Here is a 27,018-nt window from a genome sequence, read left to right as displayed (position 1 = left end):
AATGCCTGCAAAGCCACCGATTGCTTAACACAAAAACGTGCAGTTATAGCATGGTAAGGATGGCTGCGGAGTGCGGATGAAAAAGCATTGAACTGGGTTTTAGCTGAACGGTTTGAGCAGGGTTGCGTGTGCTGTTAAATAGGATTACTGCCACCAAGCAGGGGGGCCGGCAAAGAGCTGTGTGAGGAATGCCTCTTCAAAGAGGCGACCGACTGTTCCTTCCTCGCCTCGAGCTCTCCCAGCCGGGCTGCTGCTGAGCCGCGCTGTGTTTTATGGTGCGAACATGCTCTGCGTCTGCTGCTGCTCAGAGCTCTGCTTTGGGACGTGTTCATGCAGTATCCTGAGAGGCTTTGGCCTCCCCCCAGTCAACTTTATGCCCACAGAAGCAGAACCATGCCGGTCCTTGCTGCTCTCGGTGCTGTGCCTGCACAGAACTACTCTGCTCTTCTGGAGAAGTGGCAGGGAGCAGGCCGTGGGGGTGAGGAGGCCGCGTGGGATGGAGCACAAATGGAGTTTTAACTGCTGCCAGACCTTAGCTTGATGTATGTGTGAGGCTTAGTGTAACTGCTGCCAGACCTTCCCGTTTTTCGCTCCTTTTCAAGAATGTCGTGGGAAAACAGGCCTCACCACAAAGCTAGAAATATCTCCTTCCTGTGTTGTGAGGAGAGTTCGTCTCCATGGGTTTCTTTTTAGTCAAAGTGCCAAGGCGTGGTGTTCTCAGGTAGAGCTGTACCTAGCTGCTCCTTTTGCTCCTGGGGGCTTCTGAAAGCCTAATGTAAATGGTCAGTACTCTGTAGTCACTGAAGTGTTAATACAAATAAATTCTCGTTTACATATTTTATAAAATGTGAAAAAAATTGCATTGTATGGAGTTTGAGGGAAATGTGAAGGTTGGCAGTACCTCATAGCAAGCTGTGTACCTGAGCATGCCTTGCTGAGCGAGGGAGACCTCCTGTGTCCGCGGGGTACCGAAAGGTCCTCTGTTCTGCTGGCAGTTTTCTGAGGACTGCCGAGGAGGTGTGGTGGTGATGATTCACCTGGACGTGGTCCATCAGCGCCGTTCTCAGCTCCAAATCCTCTCAAATACATCACTTGAACAACAGATGCCAGAAATTGTTGGAAAGCCAATAATGTAAATAACTTAGATATTTCTAGGAAGCCCTGATTTCCAGACAAGTTTCTGTGTCTTGTATGATTCTGTGCAAGGGATTTGTAAATATCTGTGATCAGTAATGTCTATATTAAAAACCAGCAAACATTTGCTCTACTCAAACATAAGGAATGTGTTTCGTATTTGTCAGCTAGACATTGCAACAATATTTAGAGAAGTGGTCTTAAGCTTTGAATTCTGTTTTCTTTAATAATTTTTTTTTTGGTAATTATAAGGGTTCTTAGTAGTAATATTGTTGTCTCAATTCGCTTAATCCAAATTATCAGTAAGTTTAAAATGTTTTTGTTTCTATGTAAATAATATCAGGTGTAGAGTGCTTGCAGACCTCTTCCATGAAAAAAAAAAAAAAAAAAAAGAGAGCACTGGTTGCAGATTCCCCAGCTTCATATTATTCTTTCTACAACTTTGAACTAAAATATTTCAGATGAAAATCTACTCTATACAGAGAAAGACATAAGGTACTTTTTGTACTGAAATGTTGCACCAGAGACCTCTGGAGACCTCCCTCCCCTCTCTGCCACTGCTGCACCCTGAGGAAGAGGGGTGAGTGCACGGGGCAGAGCCGGGGGCATGCCGGGTGCTGCTGCGCCCCTGTCCTCGCCTGCTGCACAGAAGCTGAAAATCACCTAAGTGCAGATGATACTGCTGTTATCATACCTGCTACCACAGGAAGCTTTGCTTTCTACGTGCCTTTTTTAAGAGTCTTGTGAGAAATGACCTTATTGTCATTTTTCACTTCTTCAGTAGCACTGAGCTTTCACTCAGAGCTTCCACCTGTACTTCCAGACATGAATTGCTCACATAATCTCAAGAACACAATTTATTTTTGTTTCTGAGAAACAGCGTATCATTATGGACTCTTGGATTTCCAAATCTGGGGCAGGAGAAATTCCACGACCATACGCCATTTTTCCATATTTGGTTCTGTTAACATATTATGGGCTAATACACTGCAGAAGGAAGGAAATTCCTACAGCTGCATTGCAAACATAAGAAAAAACAATGACTGGGAGTGAATAATTCTAGACCTTCCCTCCAGTTGTCTGTTCTCATGGCACGTTGTTGCTTTCTTACTACATCTGTAGTTCTGTGTGGGGTATCTATACGTGCTATTTATCTGTGTGATGCTGATCTAAGATATACAGGATGATTAAATACGCTTTTTAAGTTTTCTCATGAAAACTGTTCTTTCCAATCTGTTCAAAAGTTGCCTTTTCTGTTGTGTCTCATCTTCCATGGTTGAATTGTTTCAAGGAGACAAAAAACAAATGGGGATGACATCACGTCTGAGGCAGCTCACCATGGGCACAGCGGAGAGCTATCAGCATCCCCTGTGTGCTAAAATAAATGAATCGAGTAACTCCAGGAGGACCTACAAAGTCCAGATCTGTTGGCTTCTGCCAGTCAGGGCTTGCAATGAGCAGCAGTGCTCAGTATGAATCTTTCTCACATATTTAAACATTTAAAGGCACTTTTTTTTTTCTTCCCTGAATATCTACTTACACTCTTCCATTTGCTCACTTAATTATCAGTGGAATCTCACTGATAGGGATCAGAATAGAAGCTGATTCAACATTAAAGGACTTAGTGACGTGGCAATGTCTCTAAGCAGTTACAAAAATAAATGCAGCAGCACTGTGTCAGTATTTTTGTCTTTGAAATGCATAAACATGCTGATAATAGTATGTTATACAAAAATATTCCATCTGTTTCGTCTTCAGGGGCAGAGACCTATATGCAAAATTATTCATAAATTCAGGGGACATACTATGAAATATGTTCATAGTTTCAGGGGACTAAGCTTATGATTTTTTATGGGGAATAATTTTTATGGGGAATTCCAGCCTTACAGGGCTGGAAGCTAATAAATCAAAGCGTTACATAGGAGTAAGTTTGTCACTTTTTCACTGAAGTGAGCCTGTGCAGAAGAAGAGATACTTGATAGCACTTTCATCTTTGCACTGTATTTTCTTTGGAAGTAGTTTGGTTGTGTGTGTGTGTGTGTGTGTGTGTGTGTGTGTGAAAACAAAAAAAAAAAGGATAATTAATCTTATGATATAGATGAAAAGGACTGGGATATGTACTGAAACAAATGCAATGGCTGTTTGAAACTGGTGGGTGATGTATTCTGAAAGATAACATTTAGCTAAGAGAGTATAAGACAAAATATATAGTAGCACTAAGTCAGTTTCAATATTTTAGATGAAGTAGCGTTAGTGGCTTATTTTCTTATCCACCTTCCGTACTTCTGCTCTGCATTATGTACAAATGTGTATATGATTGAACACACTTGTATTTACATTTAGTTGAATTTGATGTTTCCTGGGAGAATAAAAAATAACACAGCTTCTTGCTATTCAAGCCAGCCTGTGCTCAAGTCTGAATAAAAATTGGAAGGCTGTTCTGAAATGAAGTGTACAGCAGCGCAGCAGCGCTCCAACCTTTTCAGTAAACATAATTGTTATCCCCAAGAAAATAAAAGCATCTGGCTTGCATGGTTTGTAAGCAGAGAGAAATCAGGTATTACAGATCACCAAGCTGCTTGGCACAGAGGTGGGCACAGGGATGGGCGGCTCTCCGGCCGGAGCACCCGCATAAAGCATGCTGTGCCTAGAAGGGAATGACACAAATGCCATGTTTCCATTGCAGATTTAACCAACCAAGTAGAGACAACTGGACTCAAGCTGCAGAAAGTAACAGCGGAAATGGACCACTACAAAAAGCTGCTAATGTAAGGTTTCTGTTTGCTTGTTTGTTTTGCCACTGGGCATAAAGCTGTGCTTGTTTGTTTTGCCACCTGCTGCAGAGAGGGACCTGTGCTGCTGCCTGTCTGAGTGGTCTGTGACAGCTACGGCCAGCAGAGGAAATATTTTATATTTATATTACACAGTCTGTGTTTCTAACCGACTGATTTAATGTGGCTCTCTGAGGGAGGGGGCTTGCTTTCTCCAGCTGTGTCTAAGGACACAGCAAAGAGGAGGGTTAAACCAGCTCAGTCTGACACTTCATGCAATGCACATGTGTAGGATACATTTTGTGAAACCCACATAACTTCTGGACTGAAAATGTGCATGGAAAGTAGTCTTTCACATTGCGAGTTGGGGATGGAGGGAAGGGTGCAGTAAAGCTAATCAGAAACGTTAGTGTTTAATCAGTGACTACAATTTTTTTTCCCAAATGTAAATTTACTGTATTTCCCATGCACCAGTATGTTATGATTTGTACTTTTACTGTGTTGTATGATTTAAAATAAGAAAACACAAAGCCTAAATTAACAGAGAAGAGAGAACATGTCACCAAACATTTATCAGAGCTAACTGAGGAAGAGCAGAGCGGATGGCTCAGCAGGATCCAACCCACAGCGCTGCGGCTGAGCCTGCTCCTGCTGGGGCTGCTGCAGCCCCCGGATCAAGGGGAGAGCAGAGGGGAGACCTCCCTCAAGGGAAGGAGATGCACCTCGTTTAAATGCTGTCGTGCTGTCGCACACTGTTCTGGGGTAATGTTCGAATGGCCCAACAAGTGGAGTTGGAGCAGTGGAGAAGGGAATGTCCCCCCTGCTGCAGGGGAGGCCGGCCTCTGGGGCACGGGGCACTGCGAGCTCCGTCCTCAGAGCATCCCGATCCCGAGCAGCAGCTTGGGACCCCGATATCCCCTCAAACACAACTGTTCAAAAGTACACAGAGCTCAGTGAGAGCAGTCACCACCTTTAAAAGCTAGGGCATCAGGGGTCTGAGTGCTTTCCCGCATTTAAAATCCGCGGTGCTTGCATAGAAAACAATTCAGCCTGCACAGTACACTAGTGAAAATAAATGTCACGGCTTCAAATATGAAGCTCGAGGGTAGGGCACGAGCATGGACAATCTTGAGACAGAGCTATCATCAAGCTTTTTATATATTTTCCTGAAATTCAAAGGATTCTTGTCTGAGGCGTACTCTCTGTTCTCAGCCCCTATATTCACAGGGGCTGATCATAACACAGTTGCAAATATTTGGAATGCTTAGCAACAACGTATTTCAATGATAATACAAGTATCATGTACAAAAAAAAAGATTTCATGAACAGAGTTAAATAAACAGTACAGTGTTTCTAAATGTAATATTAAAATTTCAATGTAATATGGGTGTAATTTAATAAAATAACATATTCTATATCTGTTTAAGCATAAATATGAGGCTTTGCCATGGTTATTAATTGATGAAATGATGACATAATGAGAAATAACCTTCAAAGTTTCCAGACCTCTTGCATACTAAATTGTTATTTGTTCCTTTTTGTTCATATCTTGCTTGAAACATTCATCAGTGTTGCAAGCTCCCACTTTGTTGTTTGCAACAATAAACTTTTTGTGATCCTGGGTTAGGCTGGGTTTACACTGCAAGTATAAACCGTGTTACTTAAAAATGTTAGCTGGAACTAATGGAGTTTTGTTGTTGTTGTTTTTATCTGCATTTTAATTAAATAGAAAATGCAAGGTAGATAATAGATTAATTAATGATGTTCAGGTTATTGCATGAGTAAAGACTGTCATTGCTTTGGACAAATTAACTTTTTAAAAACATTTTCTTAGGATGAAATCAACAGAACTCGATGTCTGTCAAAATGAACTTAAAAAAATGAAATACGAAAATGGAATTTCTGAATCAAGGTAAATGCTGAAATTATATCTCATGACATGTACATTTCTGAGCAATAAGAGCAAAAATTTTATTTTATGGTTTTAATGCAGCTTCTATACAATCATTTTTTTTTTTTCTCTTTTCAGTTTCTATCTTTGTGTTCAAGTCACTAGATTTAACTTCATAAGGAATTAATACTTCTTTTTTGTCTAACGTTTTCTCTTCCAGGTACAGATTATTTCATCTGCTTAGTTTCTGTTAGTAAATGAGGATGTGATAACTGTGGTGTTGATACTGCTTTTCTCTTTTCATTTCATCTGTAGACTTACAAAAGAGCTCAAGGAAAAGGAGGAATCTCTACTGATTTCCCAACAAGTATGCAAACATTTACAGGAAGAGGTGGCTGAGAAGGAGAGGAGAGAGGAAGATCTAAAAAGAAGAACCAGCCGATCAGAAAGTGAACTGGAAACACTTAAAGGTCTTCTTCAACAAACAGAGGAGGAGGTGGTGATGTTGAAGCAAGAAAGGTAATCAGAGCTGAGTCACCACAGATAATCGCTGTGTACACTCACCCTAGGTTTTCTTCTTGGACATTTCTAAAAAGTTAAACATTCCTCCTCTGCCAGGTCTTCACCCCTCTGGCTGTTACTGGAGCCTGGCTACGGGCACTGGGCAGACTGGGAGAGAGGCGCTGTGCCCAGCTGTGTCCTGCCCCTGCCCTTGGCCATCTGCTCCTACAGGCAGGACAGCCCTGAGCCATGTCCCAGAATTCTGGAATTCATTGGATGGGGTTTTTAGATTATTGGAGTATAGGCAAAAGCTGAATAGAACAAACAATGCCTATAAAGAAAATAAAAATAGGAAAAAAAGAAACCCAACAGCCCTGCTTTGCAATCCAGGGCAATCCTGCTCAAGCTTAATCAAAACACCTATTTGTTGCCGTTGTTATAGTTGCTATTTGTTATGTGAGCTTGTAGAGCAAAAGCCCTGGAGACTTTAAATTCTTGTAACTTATGTTATTAGCAACTTGCAAGCGGTAACAATGCTGTAAATACTGCAATATGGCAGGTTATTGGGAATGGCTGAGAATTCAGTGAAGTGTATGGACAGCTTCCTGCCAGTCTAATCTTATTCTGAAGGTCCTCAGCTGCTGACAAAGCTAGCCTTTTCCCTGTAATTACTTTTCAGATGGGAAAAATAAAGCACTGAGCTGCAGAGGCTTGTTGCTTCCTGGAGTGGTATCCGAGTGCCTTTGTTTTAGACTTCTCCGCTTATCAACCTAAATCCACATTTTTTCTTTAATTGCCTTGAAAAATCTACATATTTGGTTTATTCCTAACATTCACTGAGTCGTTTTTAAAAGTGTCTTGCTACTACATTTGCAGTTACTGATAAATTAAATTGTCTTTTATTAACAAAATAGAAAGTGCTGTCCCTTACTTACGACATGGCAGTACATTATTTGTTTGATTTGGGAAAATACATTTAGAAATGTGGGTTTTGGAGAAGATAAGGATTTTTTGAGATAGTAGTGTACACAAGAGGCATTAAGCTATTTTTACATCTAAGGGGTTTCAGTATTTACTGTACGTGAGTACCTGCATGAAGAGATACTACATGTTAATTTAAGAATATTTTCAGTTCAGTGAGTTGTTCCAGTCAGTACATTGCTGATAATCTAAGTTACAAGAATTTAAACTCTCTGGGGCTTTTGCTCTGCAAGCAAAACATAACAAACAGTAACAATAACAATAGCAACCACTTGGTGGTTTTAATTCAGGAGCTATTAGATTTTTTAAAAATAATGATAGCAATATCCTGAGTTCATTAAATACAACAACTTGTTTTGAGTATTATAAAAGTTAGTATTCATCTTAATTTGACTTGAGCATTATGAATATATTTGAGGTTTACACATGTATATGTGGAAGAATGATCAACTACAGTATTTTCTTTAAAACACAAATTTCAAAAACTGTGTGACAGCAGTATGCAAATACAAAGTAGTGATTATGGTTGTGCCTCTGGGCTCTGGACAGGATTGTTAGGCTTACTGCACAGAATACTAAACAAAGAGGAAAAGACGAGCCCTTGCCACAAAGGCCTTAATTGAAGGAAATGGCACACCACCAATCTGGGCAGAGCACGTATTTACATACGAGTTTTTGTGGTTTCTAGGGAGTTAATGCTGATTTCTCATCAGAACAGAACAGAGCAGCTGCAGGAAACATTAAGACAGAAGATGCGGAATGAAGATAACTGGAGGGAGAAGGTAACGCTGGATGTGTAGTTGGCACAGTTTCCATTTCTTCTTTTTTTCAGCTCTAGTCAGCTGTCACAGAGCTGTACCGCCAGGCAGATCCCTGCCTCCTCAAGTGCAGACACGTCAGTAGGATTCTTTGTGCCAGAGGTCTCAGTGGGTGATCTCTGCACAGGCTGGAACTGGACCTAAATGGTGTTGAGTGTCAGCGTTTACAGGCGTGGGTGCTCAGACTGGATCTGGACTGTCGGGGAACTGAAACCGGGGGTGGCTATTTGGGAAACAAATCTATAAAATAGCAAAAATGTCCTCTCCCTAGAAGGACGGGCATTTGCAAACCAAAGCAGAGCCAAACAAACGAGCTGTTGTAGCATGTTAATTCCAGAGCTGTCACAAGCAGTCGAAGAGCAGCACGCCCCTGAGTGTTCAGCTCAGGCTGTTCAGCTGAGGAGGCAGCGAGGACGTAGGGCAGGGTACCTGCTCCTGCCCTGCCCGTGACCGTCCTGCTGCTGGTGGCAATAGGCAGCTGGAGAAGTACCATCACCGTTTTGTCCTTTCCATGCCTGCTCTGCACATGAAACTCAGGGGTTTGATGTGAACCCCTAGCTCCTGCAGCATCAGGGCAAGTCTCACGTGCATGGTGAGGAGAACAAAACCCCTAAAGCATCATCCATTCACGTGAGCTGGGCTCATCGCCACAGAAGACAGCTAGGGAGCTGCGTGTGGAAGTCTCAGAGCTAGGAAGGCCTCCGGCATGTGAGAGGCACCTGCTTTTCCTGCTGCCCTGTGTCATCAGCTTCTTTTAGGCAGCAGCGTCTCTGCCACACAGGCTCCTGCTGATGACTGCAGTTCTTACGTGGCTTCCCCTCGGAGCAGAGCTGCGTGGAGGTGAAGAGTGAAATACCTCTGTGCTGCGTTTGAGAAGACCTCACACTCCTACAAGTTAGCTTCTCTGTGAAAGGGCCCAGCCTTCGTGATTTTAGTCGCTGGTTCCTTCAGAAGCCTGCAGAGCCCCCCTCACACGCCTCCCCCCCAGGCTCCTTTGGCAGTTCCTTCGTGGTGAGGGCAAGAGAGAAGGTGTGAGGGGGAGCGATCGACCTCCCGTGTGTATGTGAGACTTTATACGTGCCTGTCTGTAGCTGATGGGGGAAACAAAACATACACACAAAAAACAAATGTAAGAAATTATTTAAAAAAAAAAGTGAAGGAAGAACTGCAAACAGTGTTGAACAATAACTCTGACATTTCTGATTTAGGCCTTACATAATTGGTGACTAAAATTACTGTCTTTTTCGGGTTTGGTTCAGTATGTGGTAAGTATCTGAAAGCTTTATTTAGGCTCAGGAAATTTTTTGGACTACCAGCAATTAAGATCTGTTACATCTCTTTTAAAACTTCTTAACCTCTGTGTGGCAGGATATAATTTTGGAATGAGGTCACACTGTCTGCATAATCACAACGTGTTGTTCAGCTTGACATTAAAACAAGATAAAGGCTGCTGCTAGGAGGAGACAGCAATTACATCTTTGGTATCACAGCCATTAAAATGCGGTGAACGTCAAGTACTCTAAGGATGTTCTCATCAGACAGAAGTCAGAAATGTGACAAAGTTATCTTTTCTTGGGTCAGTGTGCCATTGCCTAAGTATGAAGTGTTCCGGTTTTATATGTAAAATGCAGATAAACCTTAAATTGTGGTGGGTCAAAAATTTTTCTTTTACAAACGACTTTAAAATCGATGTAAGCATTTGTGAGTTTTTTGATATGTAATTAATGGGGAACACATAAGCAGTTTTAAAGCAGTTAGTAGTCATTATGCTTTCTTTGGAGATCACCTATCGTTTTATTTCCTGTTGTGGTTATCAGCTACTGGCTTCAAACGGTAAATGTGAAAAGTGCTCGCATAAGCTTCGGAATGAGCTCAGGTTTTTGTACTGCTTGTATTTTTCTAGTCTTAGTCATCAAGTAGCCTCCAGCTCACGACTTGCTTCTATAATAATATGTAGAGTTAATAAATAAGTTTTTCTGTGGTTAGAAACCAAACTCCCATACCTAATAAATATAGAAGTATCTTCTACGTTATTGCAATAATAATAATAATCATGGTCTATTCTGAGGGTCTTACAAATGTACCAGTTTTAAACTAAATCTCAGCGGGGGATTTGTGCCCATTCAATGCCCAGAATTGTGTATATTTTGATTTTTAAAATACTTACAATATTTCTAGTTTATCTTTTCCGCCCCAAGAGTTAGAGGAATTTGTAACACTCTTGCTCATAATTAGTGTACAAAATTAGATTGCTATAATTAAGCTCATTCTGGGCTTTTAATAATTTTAAATAACTAGGATAGTGCAGTGCTTGTTTAACATGACTTTTATATTCTTTCAGCGTACGACAATTAAGTCCATTAGAATGCAGCCTGCAGCAGTATAATATTAGCAAACCAGCTTAGGAAAAAAAAAAACTTCAAAACACAGCTGTCAGTATTTCTTCCAGAATCCAGGCTTTTATTTTGAGGCGATTATTGCTGGATTTTTAACTTTAAATTCATAACACTTAATACGTGAGGTGCTGTAAGGACTGGGATGTTTTACCCACAATTTATAAACCTTTCACTTACTCGTCTCCACTTTTGATGCAGAGCTTCTCCAGTGTATATACCATCAGAGCAGTGCTAAAACATTTGAAGAACAATTTAAAAAATGAAAAAAAAATAGTGATAAGTGAGCCGAGGTGGATAAGAGCTGCCTCCTTCCCATCCTGCAGCTCCGGGCAGCGATGGGTCCGTGCAGCTGCTGTCGGGCACCGACTGGTGTGGGGGGAGGCTCTCGGGTATGCGCCTTCCCCTCTGTTTTGGTGCTTGTGACAGATGTAGTGGACGGAGGACACGCGAGGAGATAGGGATGCAGTGCTAAGATGCTCCATACCTCCAAATTGTCAGTTAGCACCTGCGGTATGTGTATGCTGTGAGCAGGGCCCCTGGGAGCCAGCAGAACCTCTGCGTATGGCACGTCGTTATCTGCTGCGAATGGCAGAGCGTGCATAGAAAATGATTTCATAAGCAAGCCAGTATTTTTTATTTTAGTTGTGAGCTTACGGTCTATTTTTAGCACAGCATATCTCACTTACTGTGAAAAGTTCCATTTTGCTGCGCTTGGAAGTAATAACGAGCAGAGGTTTACCTCCAGAGCAAACGCTTCCAGCAGAATAACGATCTGTTCTCAGGGCTAGCGAGGGATTTTGTGAATCAGCATTTCGTGGTGACCCCGAGTGAAGCCTGGCTGGCCGTGGGAGGCTCGTAGCACCGCTGGAGACGCCGTGCCCTGGGCAGCGAGCTCCTCGTGGCTGCCCCTGGGGCTCGGAGCTGGAGGAGCAGAGGGTCGGGGGAGCTCTCGCTGGCTCAGGTGCTTGCAGGCGGTCGGATGTGGTTGTTCAGCTCCCAGCGTCTCAGTCTGCCAAATTTTCACACCACTCATTACAGTACTGTGAAATGTGAAAAATAAATCCTGAGATGAGTTGCACCACGTCGTTAAAATGCACTTGTTCCCTAGATGGAGATTGATCTGGCCAAAGGTGAAGCACGACACAAAGAAGCGATTCTCAAAGTCAAGGAAGAAGCAAGAGTGGAACTAGACATTGAAAGGCAAAAACAGCAGGAATTGATCACAAAATATCAGAGAGATCACGAAGAGCTCCAGAAGAAGGTGTGTGACACTCGAGGGAAAAATAGCGTGGCAGTGGATCACATAAACCCTTGAAAAATAGTATGTGAAGGAATACAATCTTCTTTATGTGTTGTCCTGTGTCTCGATGATACAATACTTTTTCCTGATCTTAGTGTATAGCAGGTGTTTGAAAGTTTGGAAACTGGAACAGGCTGATATGTAGTTACTGTGGTTGTGGATGTTTTATCAGATTTTCTCTATCCAGAGTTCATCCGTGTCCACAAACTGTAGCTGCTAACAACTGACAATGTCGTATTTTAAAAGCCTTTGGACTGTTCGAGACTATGACAGGTTGTCACAGAACCATCTGCACTGTTTTATCCCTTCCAAAATGCATTCCTCACCGATGGGCTAAGGTCCAGTTAATGCCTTCCCTTGTTTGTTGCATCACACACAATTGGCCATTGCTGTTACCCAGACATAGAGTGTTTGAGGTTTTATGTAGAAACTGAAAAATGTGCCTATTGCCTTAGTTTTCAGAAGATTTGACATGTCACTTGAGAATTCTGGAAAAATCAAATAAATTTGATGGAATTATATTGTTATTTAAAATTCATTACATTACACAGTGTTTTAAAGAACAATTTATCACAGTTTGCTTTACAAATATGATTTTAGAACCCAGAAGAAATATTGGCTTGCTGTAAAGAAATTAAATTTTCCCATTTTTACCACTATTTCTCTGTTTGATCTTGGACATATTAGTTAATCTCTGCTCTGAGGGAGTTTTGATACACTTAGAGCTCTCTGATATCCTCTGAGAATATAATGTAAATTCAAAGCATTTTCTTTGTCTCTGAGGACCTGCATGCTTGCATTTCTACATTTTTTTTTTCCTGAAGTCATTTGTCTGATACTTAATTCTACGTGTCTAAAGATAACCACTGAATGTAGACTTACGCAACATTTGTCGTGCAGATACCTGGATTAATAACAAGTGCCACCAACAGCTTAAGGATGGAGGCAGAAATTCTTGAAAAGAAGTTACAAGATGTCCAGATCAAACTTGCAGAGAAAGATGAAGATAAAGAAAAGGAAATTCAGGACCTTAAAAGAATAATTACTGAACTTGAATTTCAGCTGGAGATGGAAAAGAACAATAATGAATCATTTCTGGATAATATGAGGAAAGAAATTAAACACAAGTCAGATGAACTGGAAAAATTAACCCAGGAGAGGACACAGCTGATTCATAATTTGAGTCAAGTTCAAGAGGAGGTAGGAACATGACCAAGGAAATGCCTTGCTATTTTTACTTTGAGACATGTGATTTCTAGAATCACTCAAAGCATACATTTTTTGAGACCGTGGTGCACACTGGCTTAAAAACAAAACAAAACCTTGAAATTAAAAGATTTATGAAACAAATTCGTAGTAATTTCATAAATACAAACTATCACAAAATGTGTGAAATTTTTAATTAGACAAACATTTAAAATATTATTTTATTTAAAGAAAACATTTTCAGGTCTTTTAAGACCCTTCTTTCTTAGACTGTAGCCTCACATCCCACTATATAAGTAAGTAAACAATAAAGCATTCTTCAAGGTTCCTGAGCAGAAGACATGGATATTTCTCATTTGGGTTTGTCCCACCTCCAACCAGTAAATCCACATTCTGTAACACAATTGCATAAAAGTGATCAAATATGAAGAGAAATTTGCCTGCTGGATATTCTTTCCGCAAGCATTTGCTGAATGTTTGGACTATAGTGGGAAGGGAGGAGAGAGAGCTGTAGTGCTGCATGAGAAATGTGAAAACAGTGGAGTCAGGGACTGCAGATAAGATTAGACTGGAATGTTTGAAGTAATTAGTGGCAGAAGAAAATTGATAAACAGTGAAAATGAAACTCTTCAAAATGAATTAAGTCTTGGGTTGACGTTTATTTCATGCATGAGAGAGGTTCAGAAGCACTGTGTTGGTGGCATGAGAAGGATGTTGGCAGTTTTTCTGTCCTGTACGTGTGGGAAGGGCTCTTGGAAAGACGTGTGCTTTCCAAGTATTGATCGGGAACTTTGGTGTCGTAAGGAGCACATTGTTACACCCTGCCATGAGGTTCCTTCAGCTTCACTTATGTTCTTAGTTTTCCCACTCCGAAGCATAGTTCTTCTTCTCATATAATGGTATCAGGAAATGGGGAGGTCAGAGTGGCAGAAAATCAAAACTGGTTGTAAAACAGATTTCACACTAGGACACTCAGATTTTCATAGTAACACTTCCCAGATCAGTTCGTGGACTATCAGTGACATCTGAGTGGCAGAGAGACTAAGGTCTAACTTCCTGTCATTAAGCTGCTTGCACAATTAGGTATTCAGAGAACAAATTATTTTAGATATTCCCATCTCTCCTACTTCTGCAAGCAGTTGTGTTCCTCCTCCTACCACTCCTTCACCTGCGGTAGGTACAGAGGTTAGATCTCATCTAATCTAATTAGGTTCTAATCTAACTCAAGGGGCCAACAAAGAACTTCTATTTGCTCCATCATTTTTCAAGTTTTGAAGGGAACACACATCCAAAAAATTAATAGTTTAATAATAGCCTTTTCTTGGCTAAACAGAACCTACCCTATTCCGATTTGGTAGCAACATGTTCCTGTTCTGACTTTACTGACGCCAGTATTGTCCCTTCCAAACGTCAAAGAATTGCCATTGAGATTATGCTTCTAACACTTTTTTTTTTCTTTATATATACTCACTGTCATCTCGCTGTAGAGAATTTCAGACAGATGTTTGTCCTCACTTCGGTGGTATGTGGTTCGACCCTGCCCACCGCTTGTAGTTTCAGCACTAAAAAGGTCTACATAGAAATGTTTGTGTCCGGGCAGTGGGGCTGTGCACACCCCAAATATTTTCTATTTGACTTGCTCATCATTCTCTGTGTCAGAGACTGTCCTCGTGGTGGCTTCCCTTCCGTCCTCGTGTACCTCCTGGAGTCAACAGCAATTGCTTGCTTAGAAGAGCTCAGTTAGGAAGGTGGCTATTTTTTGCTTCTATTGAACTGTCAGGGTTCTGACTTTCACGAGTCCACTTAGCATGTTGCCCTTTGTTATTTATTGACTTTTTATTTCAGCTGGAAAACAGAAAAGTTAGCATCACAAATAAGTTCTGCATAATATATTGACTTGGAGTCCTCTGTCATACAGGAACAACTTCAGTTGTCTGCTCGAGGATCACTACTAGTCATTTACCACCTGGGTGTCAGTAATCACAGTGAAAAGTTTGTGAAAACTGCTAGATAGATAATCACTTATCAGAATTATTTGTGAAATAATAATCAATAAAGTCACAAAAAATCAGTTCACAACTGCTTAAACACAGAGGATGATAAGTTCTGGGACATCTTATCATAATAAAGTGGCAATGTAATACTGGGACTCTACGTTGCTGTTTCCTTTCCAAGAGTAGGATTCCCGGTTCCCCTAGTTGGATGACAGGCAGGACATCAGAAGTAGCTCCTGATAACCTACTTCACATTTTCCATTGTCTCCTGAGAGAATGAAGTATGTATAAACGCTGATGTATGTCCTTGGAGCAACTTTCAGGGGAACCAAAATACTGGGAAGCTCCGACGGCTCTGCATGCAGCAGTGCCCTCCAGGCACCCCTGCCTTGAACCAGAGGACTTTAACGGGCAGACTTTTTCACTAATGGCATTTTGTAAAGCGAGTGTTTGTTTCTGTTTGCAGAACACTCTTCTCCAGGAAACGGTGCGCAGAGAGTGCGAGGAACGCTATGAGCTGACTGCCGCTTTGACTCAAGCCAGGGAACAAGTGCTGGAGCTAAAAAAGCTCAGTGGAAACTTCCCGTTATCGCCGTGTTCCCTGGCTCAGGGCAGCCTAACCTCCTCGGCTGCCCTGCTTGGTGATTACGGACAGAAAAGCCGCCCCAGCCCCAGCTCGGGGAAGGAAATCAATCTCTCCGGACAGTTTGGTATCTCCAGAGCCGCTAAGGCGCCCACCTCCAGTAAGCGTGGCGGCAGCGTGGCTCTGCCAGCCCTCAGCCCACCGCATCCTCCCAGAGGCCGGGCGTCCTCCCTGAATGAGCCCAGGAGCAGGATTGCTGCGGTTATAAGGAGGCAGCTGAGTCAGCTCTGACAGCTGCACGCGCATACGTAGCACACGGGGAACTATTTCAGCGCATAAATGTCCATTTACTTGTGGACCCTGGGGTCAGATATTACTGGATGCAATTCATGCTTTCCTACAGATTAAAATTAAGTTAAATTATTATATATTTTTGATGCAATTTTTTTTTTTGTCCACCGAATATCAGTGTAATTAAATGCTATCTACATTTCGAGATGAGAACAGTATGAAGGAAAAACATTGCCTCTCCAAGAGGGGCAGGTCTTCAGGAGGTGTAATTAAAATAATTGCCAATTTCAAATGCTGTCTTCCCCAAACCATTTTGTTGGATTTTTCCTCCTTTGTATGTTATTCTGTGTAACTTCAGTGTCTGTTTCTGGTGTAAAAAAGTGTTTTGATTGGTTAGAGTCAGGTATTTGCAGTTGTTTAATGGAGCAGTGGGGTACTTGCATGGACCATGTGGGTCGGTGGGAGGCTCTGGTGCTGGAGCACGCAGTGCTCAGCATGGACATAAGACAAGTCCACATGCTCGCTGTGCTGACTGGTGGCAGGCACACAACTTCCCTACTGCTTCTGTGTACGAGTCTTCTCCCCGTGCTGGCTGACAAGGAGCTGAGGACTTCCTGGAGAAGCTTGTGGTGGTTGATGTAATCCGGAGTGCAGCACTGGAATTTGATGTTGAAGTGCTGGGATGTTTGTCTGCGGGCTGTGGAGATGCACACAGTGATGCCTCTGTACTGAAAGCAAGGGCAGAGCACAGGTGAGGAAAGCATCTTGTCCCATTTTAACCCTTGTATAACAGAATACCCCATTCCACCTTGTACCCATTCGTGCCATGGTGCCCCTGGAGCCACGCATGCAGGGCAGACCCCAGATCTGGGCTCAGGGCTGCTGCTTTAGTGCTTAGGTCCTGTAAAAGCAGCAGCTGTAAGGACTCACCGGGCATTGATAAACTGTAAGAAAGGAGTAGCACATAAACTAATGAGAGCAGCCATGGAAATAATGTTTGTAGCAGGAGGGAGAGCATAAATCATGGGCCCAAACTGAGTCAGGAACAGATATTTCCCGTATTTCCCCTACCTGACAGAAACCCAGGGCACGCACTGCTAAGCAATAAAGTCTGTTAGTATCAGGAAGCCTTGTTCACCAGCGACAAGCTTTTAAAAACAAATTAATTTCACATAGTGAAAGAAAGTTTACAAAGCATTTCTCGCAACGGAATGAAACGCAGCAGCGCAGAACGCCACGGAGAATGCAGACACCTAATTATGTCCCCACATTTTCAGGAAATAAAGCTTCCTGGAGGTAATACATCTTGTACAAGTGGTGTCATTTATGAATGGGTTTTTCTTATGCTGGACCTTGTACTCTAGGACTCACGGCACAAGGGAATAATGAAAAAAAAAACAAACTTGGAACAAATCTGTCTCTGTGGGTTCCTGACCCGCTGACTGCAGGAAGCCAGCCGTCCTTTCACTTCTCAAGGTTGCAAGAAAATGTCCTACAGCAACGGGTTGTCTTGTTCTGGCCTAATGCAAAGGCTTCTGTTTTCCTCCTGGACAGTGCTGATATTGTTGCCAGATCGGGAGCAGAGTCCTAAATCTTTCCATGAAGCACTAACCCCGCTAGTAGACGGCCACTTTGCATTGCAGGGTATCCAGTACACCAGCCTGCTGTGTTATTACCACATTTACCCAAATTTATTTTTAGCCAGTAGTCATAACTTCCAGGGGAGTTTCAAGCATTTGGAGTCTGAGGGGGCCTCTGTCTGCCCTCCCTGCCGGGCCTGGTTCCTCTGGTCAGAAAAGCCGGGGTCAGCAAAATTGGGAGGATGCTTTAGAGCAGGCTTCGTGCAGGCATCAAGCATCAAACGTATTTTGGCCGCGGGCTGGTGGGCAAGGAAAAGCTTGGTCCCAGCAAGAAGCCTGGGCTTGGGCTGCCCCCACCGTGCTCCCTGCCTCACCTTGCATGCTCAGATTTAAAGCTCAGGCTGTATCTCGGTGTGGGTCACTACTTTTCCATTAAGTTTGCCCCAAATCTCTGCATGCTGCACAGGTAGAAATGCAGAGAGAGTCAAATCCAGTGCTGGTGACACGGAGCTGCCTCGCCGCTGCTTTGACAGGAGGTGAAATTAGTGCTTGCCATATGTACCGAAGTGCTTGCCATCTGTACCGTAGATGTAAGTGCTTGCCATATGTATCAGACATACTCCTAATATTACAAAATAAAGCAGTGATGTGCCTCATGTATTGGAAATGATAAATAGCCCTTTAACCGAGTGAGTGTGTGCGATCTGGGATCGCAGCCTGTGGCTTGCACATGGAGTTTTTCCATGAAGGAATAAAGCAGACTCCAGAAAAAAATCATCTTGTATCTTAGCAGCATTGAGAGTATATGAAAATAGAAACCAGAGCCAGACCCCATGCCATATATCATTAAAATGTATTAATCAGAAGAAAACATAGACAGTCGTGTGTGTTTTTGTTGGTTTTATTTTATTATTTTTTTTTCATTTAAAGAGACAGTTGTGCTGCAAGATGTTCTCTGCTTTAAATTCTTGATTTGGCTCACAATGTTTTATAAATTGCTTGTAGTACGCTGCATAAAGCACTGTACATTTTTTAACAAAAGAAAGAGCATAAGAGTGAAATTGGGGACATTTCCTGTCAAAAGCCACACATCTTTATTTTAAGTTATTTAAAATGGGTTGTTATTTACACAATGAAAATTTTGTGCTAGGTTTTATCTTTATTTGTAGGTATTTAAGCTTGTTCTACTGAAGAAAGAATAAATTCCATATGCAACTCTAATGGTGTGAAATAATATAACCAAATATGTTTAGCACTTATGTGGCTTTTTTTCATCCTCAAAGCATAGTACAAAATTAATTTCGATAGGATAATAAAAAGGATACTGCACAAGATTAATGTTGAAGAGGTTTTAACACCGGAAATATAATTTGTGTGATGGAAAATATGAGCATCTGGCATTGCACTGTGAACTGTTCCCAGATAATGAAAAAAAAAAAAAACCCTTCCAAGCAAACATGGCCAGTTCCAGCAGCTTGTTTTCGCTCGTATCTCAGGAGATAGGTCCTATCTTCTGAAGGGAGCAAGCGACAAACGTTCCATAGCTGCAGTTTTCCATCTGGAGCCTTGAGTTGCTGGTGAGCTGAGGTCAGTGCCAGGATGTGACTGGGTTTCTTCCCAGTAAGCCAAAGGATGATGGCTGCGTGGCCTGCAAAAGTAACACTTTCTGTTTGATCTACATATACGGGTCTCGTTGTAACCAGGCAGCTAAAACAAGCCCAGTTCCATCAATATTTCACTGGTGCGTGTCGTCTTGAAGTTAAGCCGCGGTACACAGATCGCACCAGCTGGTTGTGATTTGCCTTACACAAATTTAAGTGGGCAGTCCTCCACAGCATGCTCCACATGGAGAATCAGTAAGAGATGAAGAACGTCAATAAATAAATAAATAAAAACCTGCTTTTAAAACATATTAAGATCAAAAGTGTCTACAGCTCGTATTGTACCTTATTCCATTGCTGCTCTTGGGATAAAGCCCCGTGTGCGTGCTCCAAAGCTCTTGTCCTGTGCTGAGGCAGGTTTCAGTGATCCAGCTGACGTGAAGGCAGCTGCCCTTCTCTCTGAGGGTGCCTCAGGAGATGGCCCTGTGAAGGGGCCAGCTGCAGGCTCTGGTTGCCTCCTGGGCACGCCGCAGTCTTTAGGGACCTGCAGGCTTTCCCTGCAGCAACAGGCTGCTCGGGGCTCTGGCACAGCCAGGGCTGGAGGCATGGAAACGAAGCTGGGTGGGCAGGAGGGAGCGACAACAGGGCTTGAGGCTGAGCTGGAGAAAAGGCTCCCAAGCCCACAGGGAGCTGAGAGCAGCTTGGGGTGAGCATCGAGCCGTGGTGGGGTGAGAGCTGCTCACCTGCTGCCCCCAGCAGCATCTTCAGACGTGCCCCACGGGGCTGCCCCTCGTGCCATCTGAGCGTCTGGAAACTGAAAGGGATGCGGGAATGACTGGCAGGCTGGAAAACCAATGTCATTATCACACTTAGATATGAGCAGGCTGTGGTTTGCCTTGCGTACATTGCCTTTGTTCTTGGCCTTTTCACTGTAGGTTTGTACCCTGTCGCCCTCTGTGTGCTTTGCTCCTTGCACGACAGCCACAGTGAGGGAGGTTTTGAGATTCGGCACTGATCTATGTGCAGGGCAGCTTCGAAACAGGGCAAATGGAGAGAAAGGAAAGCCATTCATTTTCATCCCTGTGCAGCTGTCTGTGTGCGAAATGTCAGCGCATCCCTGTTTTTATGGGGCATGAATAAATAAACATTCTGCTTAGCTTTTTATGTATCCCATATTCGCTGTCACACACTGAACAAAATTAGGCACAAAACGGATGGGCTAATCCAGAAGCCATTCCGGTCAGGAAGTTCGTTTATTGCCCCAGAAAATGTCCCTGCCTCAGGTCTGAGCGCGGTGCCAGCCGTGTCACAGACCCATCTCGTGCTGTCCCCTCCCCGTGTGGGTCACAGCCCCGTGTGCTGGGGCTGTGATGGCCAAAGGGCCGTGCCAGGGCTCACCACGGAGGCCGGCTGTTCCCTGCACTCCTGTTACCTGCACTGCCCATTTAATGGGATGTTGAGTCAGGCTTGCTGCTTTGAAATCCGTGTAGATTTACGTATCTCCCCAAATCAATTCATTTCTGAACGTTGGAAACTTGTGGATGGTGACACAGCATCATTGCACAGCCTGGCTTTGCTGGTTCCTCAGCCCCAGATTTACAGGAACTGATTTGTTTGGGGAGCCTCCGGTTTCCAAACACGGAACATGTTTCGAGCTGATGGAATATACCCTGTTTTGACACTACTTTTTTCATCATTTTCTCTTTCCTTTTTCATTTTATTTATTTATTTATTTTTAAAGGAAAAAGACCGATTTCAAGCAGTGACTTATTTATGGTTTTAAAAAAAACAAAAGCCTGGAATCCAACTCGCACGTCGAACGCTCTTGTCAGCTGTAGCACAGTTTCGTTTCAGTGAACCTGGGCAGTTTCGCTTTCCGTTTCCTCGCCGTCTGCCCTCCCGGTGCCATGGGTCAGGAACAGGAGCTCGTGGTGGCCCCGGAGCCGTGCCAGGGCCGCGGTGTGTGCCAGCGGCTGCTGGAACCGCTTCAAAGCTTCCGAAGGAGCTCAGCACTGCAAACGTCACGGGGCGATTTTGGATGAAGCCGAAGCCGATGTCAGCGCACACGAGGAAAGGCAGCTGCAGTCAGCAGCGTGCAAAAGGTCTGTAATGATGCAAACAACATTTGGACAAAGCACAGAAGGAGATAGCTGAGCAGATAGGTCAGAAAACACGACAGGCATGTGCTTTTAAGAGGTCTTTTTGGGTCTGTTTTGGAAGCAGCTACAGCTACAGACAGAGGAGCGGAGGTGCAGCTCCTTTCCACAGCCATTATGAAAAAAAGCAACAAACAAAAATGGGAGTAAATGGGGTATCTGAATGGGGTTTTGAAACCATGGGGCTTGTGACTCTTGCTGGCATTTTTCTCCTTTTCCTCTCCCCCTTCCACGCCAGTGAGCGCGGTGCCACAACGCAGGGTTCGCACAAGCTGGCTGCTGCCAACTAACGAGCCAACGTTTCCCTGGGTTTCCTTATCACTTCCATCACCTGGGCACACACTGAGGCTGGTTTGCCCAAAGTGTCTGGGTGGCCACCTCCCCCGGCACCAGACACACTGCTCTCCATGGGGGGAAGCCTCTGAAGATCAGGAGCATTCAGCCACTATGATGACAGACACAGAGCAAGGACTCAGCAGTGAACACCAGTGGAGGCGTGGAATAACTCAGGGTGGGCCCCGTAGGAGCCACAGGATGACATTTAGCCAGGGAAAGTTTCAGCACAACACAAAGGAAAATGTCCTCATGCTGCGTCGTGGTGGCCGTGGGAGAGCCTGGGGGGGCATTTACTTGAGTCACTCAGAGGGGGCAGGAAAAAAGCCATGGAAATTGTAGTGTCAGGAGCAGCCCTGCTGTCTGGAGCTGGTGAGCTGCGTGACCCAAATGCTGCTTTCCAGCTCCCCGCTGATGTGACGTGGAAAGTGATTTATGTGGGCCTAACATCGCTTTGTTACGGTAGCACAGCCCCCCTGGAGCAAGCTGCCCATCACAGGGGCACGGGGGGACCTCAGCCCACGGGTTGTGTCCCCTGTCCTGCCCCAGCGGCCTGGCAATGGCACTGCCAACATGTCCTGGGACATAAAACCACCACAGGCACTGGTGACACAGGGATTGCCCCCTCTTGACTTACGAGGCACTTTCTTTCTGTGTCCAGGTCAGCCAAAAAACATATAATGGGCAGCAGAAAATGTAGGTGCTGTCCCCCCAGCTCTGCCCAAACTGCACCCGGTGTCGGGATCGTGGTACAGAGGGTGGTGGAAGATCCTCGCCCTCCACAGGGAGCTGAAGCCGCCCCTGCTCTCTGAACACTGGTTTTCATGAATCATTGGCTTTTATGGAAATCCATTTAAGCACCCGTTTGTCCAGCTGCTTCCTGTGCATGTGAGGGATTGCGCTAGCTGCAGTGTTTGGTTCAAGTTACCGGGGCTGAGTGGTCGCTTTAATCATCACGGCGTCCTGAACAAAGAGCCACATGTGTGCTCTGGGAAAAGGACCCCAAAAGGATCACCAGCAACCTCTGAAAAGTGTCCAGAAAGAGGTCAGATGCTGGGGCTGATTTGCGGATGCTGTGGGTGTAACCAAGTAGCAATATTGCCTCAGCGCTTTTATAGACCGCCAGTTGCCAAGTTAATTATATTTGCTGATGTCTTTTTTGGGTTTTGTTTTTGCAGATTCCTTCTAAAAATAGCAATAGCACCTCCTCAGAGGGTTATGGAAGCAGTTGCTGGAGCTAGAACGAGGCCATAATTCATCTGCTAAATGTGGACGCGGGGAGCACTCGGGTTTGTAACTCCTGTGCTGTAAAGCCAAAGAACAAAACGCTGCTTCTGGAGCCCAGGCACTTCTGTGAGTTAGGATCCACAGAAATGCAGGGGAACACTTTTCTCTGGCTCTCATTGGGCCAGGATGCCCCATACCCACCGTGCTGACATCTTCTGAGGGAACCCCCCTTACCCAAAGGGTCCCCTAGGAACGGAGGGGTTACACTGGCACACTCACGCCTGCCTCCCGGCCTCACTTTGTGCCTCTGGCTGAGAAAAATTTGGGGCTCATTCAGCACGGTGGTGCCTGCCAGCCTGCAGGGCAGCGTGGCTGGGGACACGTGAGGTGACACGGGGAGGCTGTCGTGTGGCCCTGCTGACCCCATGGGGCGCACGGATCAGCGCTGCCGGCACGGTGCTGACGAACCCATAAATCTGAGCTCAGCAGCTGCTGAATCCCACAACTCCTTTTCAGCCCTACAAGGTGAAACCACCCAATGCAAAGGCTGAGGCTCTGGGTCACTTCCCCAGAAATATAAGTGATGCTGAGGGCTGAGGCCAGGGGTGGGCAGAGCGCACCTGAGAACTGCTTGTTTTGAAGGAGCTCCTGTGGGGCTGAGGAAACGAGGTCGCTCCTGGAGAGGGCGGCGTTCCTGGAAAGGCTGGCCCAGCCTGCTCGTTCCGCACCATTTCACCCCACAGCCCTCAAGTCCCAGGCGGAGGAAATTGAGATTTCCACCTGAAAAGCTGGAAGCCCCGGAGCATCCTCCCCAGCCAGCCCTTCCTGCCGCCCTCAGCACCGCCAGCCGGGGCCAGCAGGATTTAAGGGTTGAAGGGGCTGCGTGGGCTTGATCAGGCCCTGGGCCAAGCCCAGTTCTTGCTTACGCTGACACAAAAGAAGTGAAAATCCCCCAAACCCTGTGCACTGGGCGGGCAGCCAGCCCGTGGAACCATGGTGCGGGGGGGCCCTACTGCTAACGATGCCCCTGGTGCTAACGAAGCCCACGGCAGGCCTGGTGCTCCCACTCCCACCCCCCCAGACACGCTCCAAGCCCACGCCGTGCTCAGACGCTTTCTCACCATTTACCTTTGCTTTCGCTCAGTTGCCATGGAGCTGCTCGCATCATTTCCTTTGCTTGCAGCCCACCAACATCTGTTGCTTTTTTTGCGTTTTCTCACACCGAGAACTTCACCTCCAGCCCGCCCGGCCCCGCTCTCGCTGTGTGACCCCGTCCCCTCCCTGGCCGGGCCCCTGGGCAAAGGGGGTCCCAGACAGAGTCCTCCCTGTGGGGGAGCTCAAACTGCTGGGCAGAACTGATGCTTTTGCCATTTTGGGGACAATTTGGGTCACACCACCTGCTCAGTCCCAGGGGGCTGCCAGGCACAAGGAACGCGAGGTGGCTGTGATGCCTGGGGAGCTGCTGGGGCCATGTGGAGCAGAGCCCACCTCCTGCCCTTTCCACTGGGAAGGATGAAGTTGTTTCTGCCCCACAGCCCCCACACCAGGTGCCTGTCTCCTACTGAAATACCCCTCATGCTATGGGGTCTCAGCGAGCTCCTCAATGAGGAGGCACTGAGGTTGGGAGGCTCGTAGGGGCTGGGCGTCCCTCCCAGTAGGCACCCTGTTCTGCCAGCCCTTCCAAAAACCCCGTCCCTTTCCTAAACTCTCAATCCTGAGGAGCTGGGGGGGGGGGGGCAGCGATCCCTGCAGCAGGTCCCCTGGCCCTGCAGTTGCCTGGGGAGCCCAGACGTAGGCACAACCCCGAGCCATGCCGCCTCGATTACTGCATCCAGACAGAGGGCCTCAAATAGGAACCATATGCTGCAGATAATATCTTTGTTTGTTGCTTGCGGTTTCCTTGATGGCAAACTACCGTGCTGTAATCCTGTCACGTCCAGCTCATTTGTGACATTGCCGTGGCTGGGAACAGGGGACATGGGGGCTGAGGGGGGCTGAGGGGGGCTGGAAGGGTGCTGCCAGCCCCCGCCAAGCGTTGGTGGCCCCTGGCAGGGGTGCCCGTGGCCGCGGTGTGGTGTTTGTCAGCCCCGCTGGTGCTGTGGGGCCGGGCGGCTTCGTGCTCGGGGCCTAGGTCCTGGCACATGCCCTGCATGTGGGCTGCTTCCTCCCGAGCTGCTGTGGCACAGAAATCCTGCGGGTTTTGGACACAATTTCAGCTCCTTGCCTCTGAACCAGCTTTAAAATGAGGTGGATGCTGGCTGCTGGGCGCCTTTGTGTACCTGGCTCCTGCTGGATCCGTGCAGATCTGCACATCCTACATCGCGTGGGCGCTTTAGGAGGTTGTGGTACATCCCTGGATGGGTGTATTTGAATCTGCACAAGCATTTAAGTAGATTCACTCAGTTTAAGATCATTTTGGAGTGATTTCATTTCTTGATTCCTCATCAGTATGAGCTAAATCAATCCAGGCCGTGTGCCGCAGCTGCACAAGACCGCCCGGCCTGAGCGGGCCCGGCTCTGACCACACAGACGGACACAGCCAGGGGCAGGGGACAGAGGCTGCTCGAGGCCGGCACCACCATCCCCCTGCGTGGACACCATCCCTCAGGAGAGGGATGGGTGGTCTGGGACAGGGTGGTCTGGGATGGGGTGGTCTGGGATGGGGTGGTCTGGGACAGGGCTCGGCTGTGCAGGAGCTTGGGGCCACGTTCCCGGGAGCAGAACGGCTGCAGCAGCCTTGGGGCCCCGGGAGCAGCACCCTCCCAGGTGCGTTTTGGCCACGTGGGTCGTTAATTGCACTGGAGGCAATTAAAGCATTCCTGAGAAATCCAAGCTGTCTCGGCAGCAGGGGCACAGCAGGGCGTGGGGGGTGTGCTCATCTCCCCGGCCGTAAATCTGCTGCGATGGCTCCAAGGGCCCAGCGCACCCCTGGAACACAGCTCTGGGAGCTCTCCCGCTGCACGCTGCTGGTCGAAGAGCTGTGCAGCCCCCGGCTGTCCTGGTGGCTTCACCTGGCATCCCAAATGAGCTAGGAACGAGCTGCAGCCCCACGTCCCTTCCTTTTCTCTTCGGGGAGACCCCTGCCCCATGGAATTACCCCTACCCCAAGCCCCTTGCCTTTATTGAGTCCAGTATTATCTCGTGGCTTTCATTTAACTGCAAGGGAACTCTGCATGAGGGGCAAGAGACTTGGCTCCGAGTAAACTTTCATTTTCATCTTCTGATGAAATTCTTCCCTTAAATCTCAGTGCTGCTGGGGGTTGTCAGACCGCAATCGTTCCCCAATGCTACCACGGCACGAGCAGTGAAGCGCTCTGTTTGCGGTGGCCCTGCTAGAAGCAGCTGCTCTGGGACCCTGTTGGGGAGTGGATATTTGTATTATTATTTGGAAAGGGGCAGAGCTACCTGCTAGTGTTCATGGAACTCTCCTGCCGTGCTCAGTAAGACACAAAATCACTCCAAGGACCGTTAAAAGACAAGACAACGCCAGCTTTGGTGCTCCTGTCAGCACAAGAGTTTATTCAGTAATTACTGAGGCTTTACAAAAACAGACAGCTTACAAACAAACAAAAAACATCGAAGAATTCATTCAGATTCAATTAAATAGAAACCCAGTTCTCATTAAACTCAGGTGGAAATGATATGTGCCAATCCCAGTTGGGAACAGCAGACTTTTCAGTACTCAGGAAAACTGTCCAGGGAAGGGCAGGCGAGCCTGCTGTGAGCGAGGGCTTTGCTGGCTCTCCCTGCAAAGCCGGGGCAGTTTGGAAAATGGCTCAAAGCAACCTAAATCCATCGCACCTGCCCAGCTCTCCTGCAGGCAGTGGTGCTGTGGGCACGTTCCCAAGGCATGACACACCTTATGGCATGGCATGGCACGGCACGCAGCGGCCAGAGGGAGCCACGCGTGGCGGGGAGGCCGTGCTGGGCCGCACGGCTCAGGCAGCAGGGAACATCTGCGTGCCCGTGTGCGTGAGCGTGTGCATGCACAGGGATGCTCGTGTCCGCTTTGCAACACTTCCACCTACAGAATAAAACCCAGAACGGCAGCGGGAGCGGCCAGCAGCCCTGGGGGCAGCTGGGCTGCAGCGGTGCTCAGGGACCCACTGAGCAAAACCTCGGGGGACTCTCCCCTGGGAGAAGGAAGGCACTTTTTGCCATTTTTTTTCCCCTCCCACTGCAATATCAAGGCGTATTTTTTTCAGGCCAGCTTTTCTGATTTGACTGTTTCCTTTTCAAAACGCCCCGCTGGTCA

At 46.0% G+C, this 27,018-nt stretch overlaps 1 protein-coding gene across 1 annotated transcript in view; it reads left to right on the top strand.

The window, feature by feature from the left end:
* LEKR1 (leucine, glutamate and lysine rich 1) overlaps nt 1-16,119 on the top strand; it is a 51,724-nt gene extending 35,605 nt beyond the window's left edge. Inside the window, exons 6-12 of the mRNA XM_082766924.1 lie at nt 3,821-3,902; nt 5,740-5,817; nt 6,112-6,315; nt 7,967-8,060; nt 11,601-11,753; nt 12,693-12,992; nt 15,459-16,119. Of these exons, the coding sequence (XP_082623050.1) occupies nt 3,821-3,902; nt 5,740-5,817; nt 6,112-6,315; nt 7,967-8,060; nt 11,601-11,753; nt 12,693-12,992; nt 15,459-15,866 (1,319 nt within the window). The 3' untranslated portion in view covers nt 15,867-16,119. The remainder of the gene's footprint in view (nt 1-3,820; nt 3,903-5,739; nt 5,818-6,111; nt 6,316-7,966; nt 8,061-11,600; nt 11,754-12,692; nt 12,993-15,458) is intronic.
* The last annotated feature ends 10,899 nt before the right edge of the window (nt 16,120-27,018 follow it).

The sequence above is a fragment of the Aythya marila genome, assembly GCF_965140915.1.
Source record: "Aythya marila genome assembly, chromosome: 9".
Classification (NCBI taxonomy): Eukaryota; Metazoa; Chordata; class Aves; order Anseriformes; family Anatidae; genus Aythya; species Aythya marila.
The sequence above is the reverse complement of the archived record's forward strand: the minus strand, read 5'-3'. Positions and strand labels throughout refer to the sequence as shown.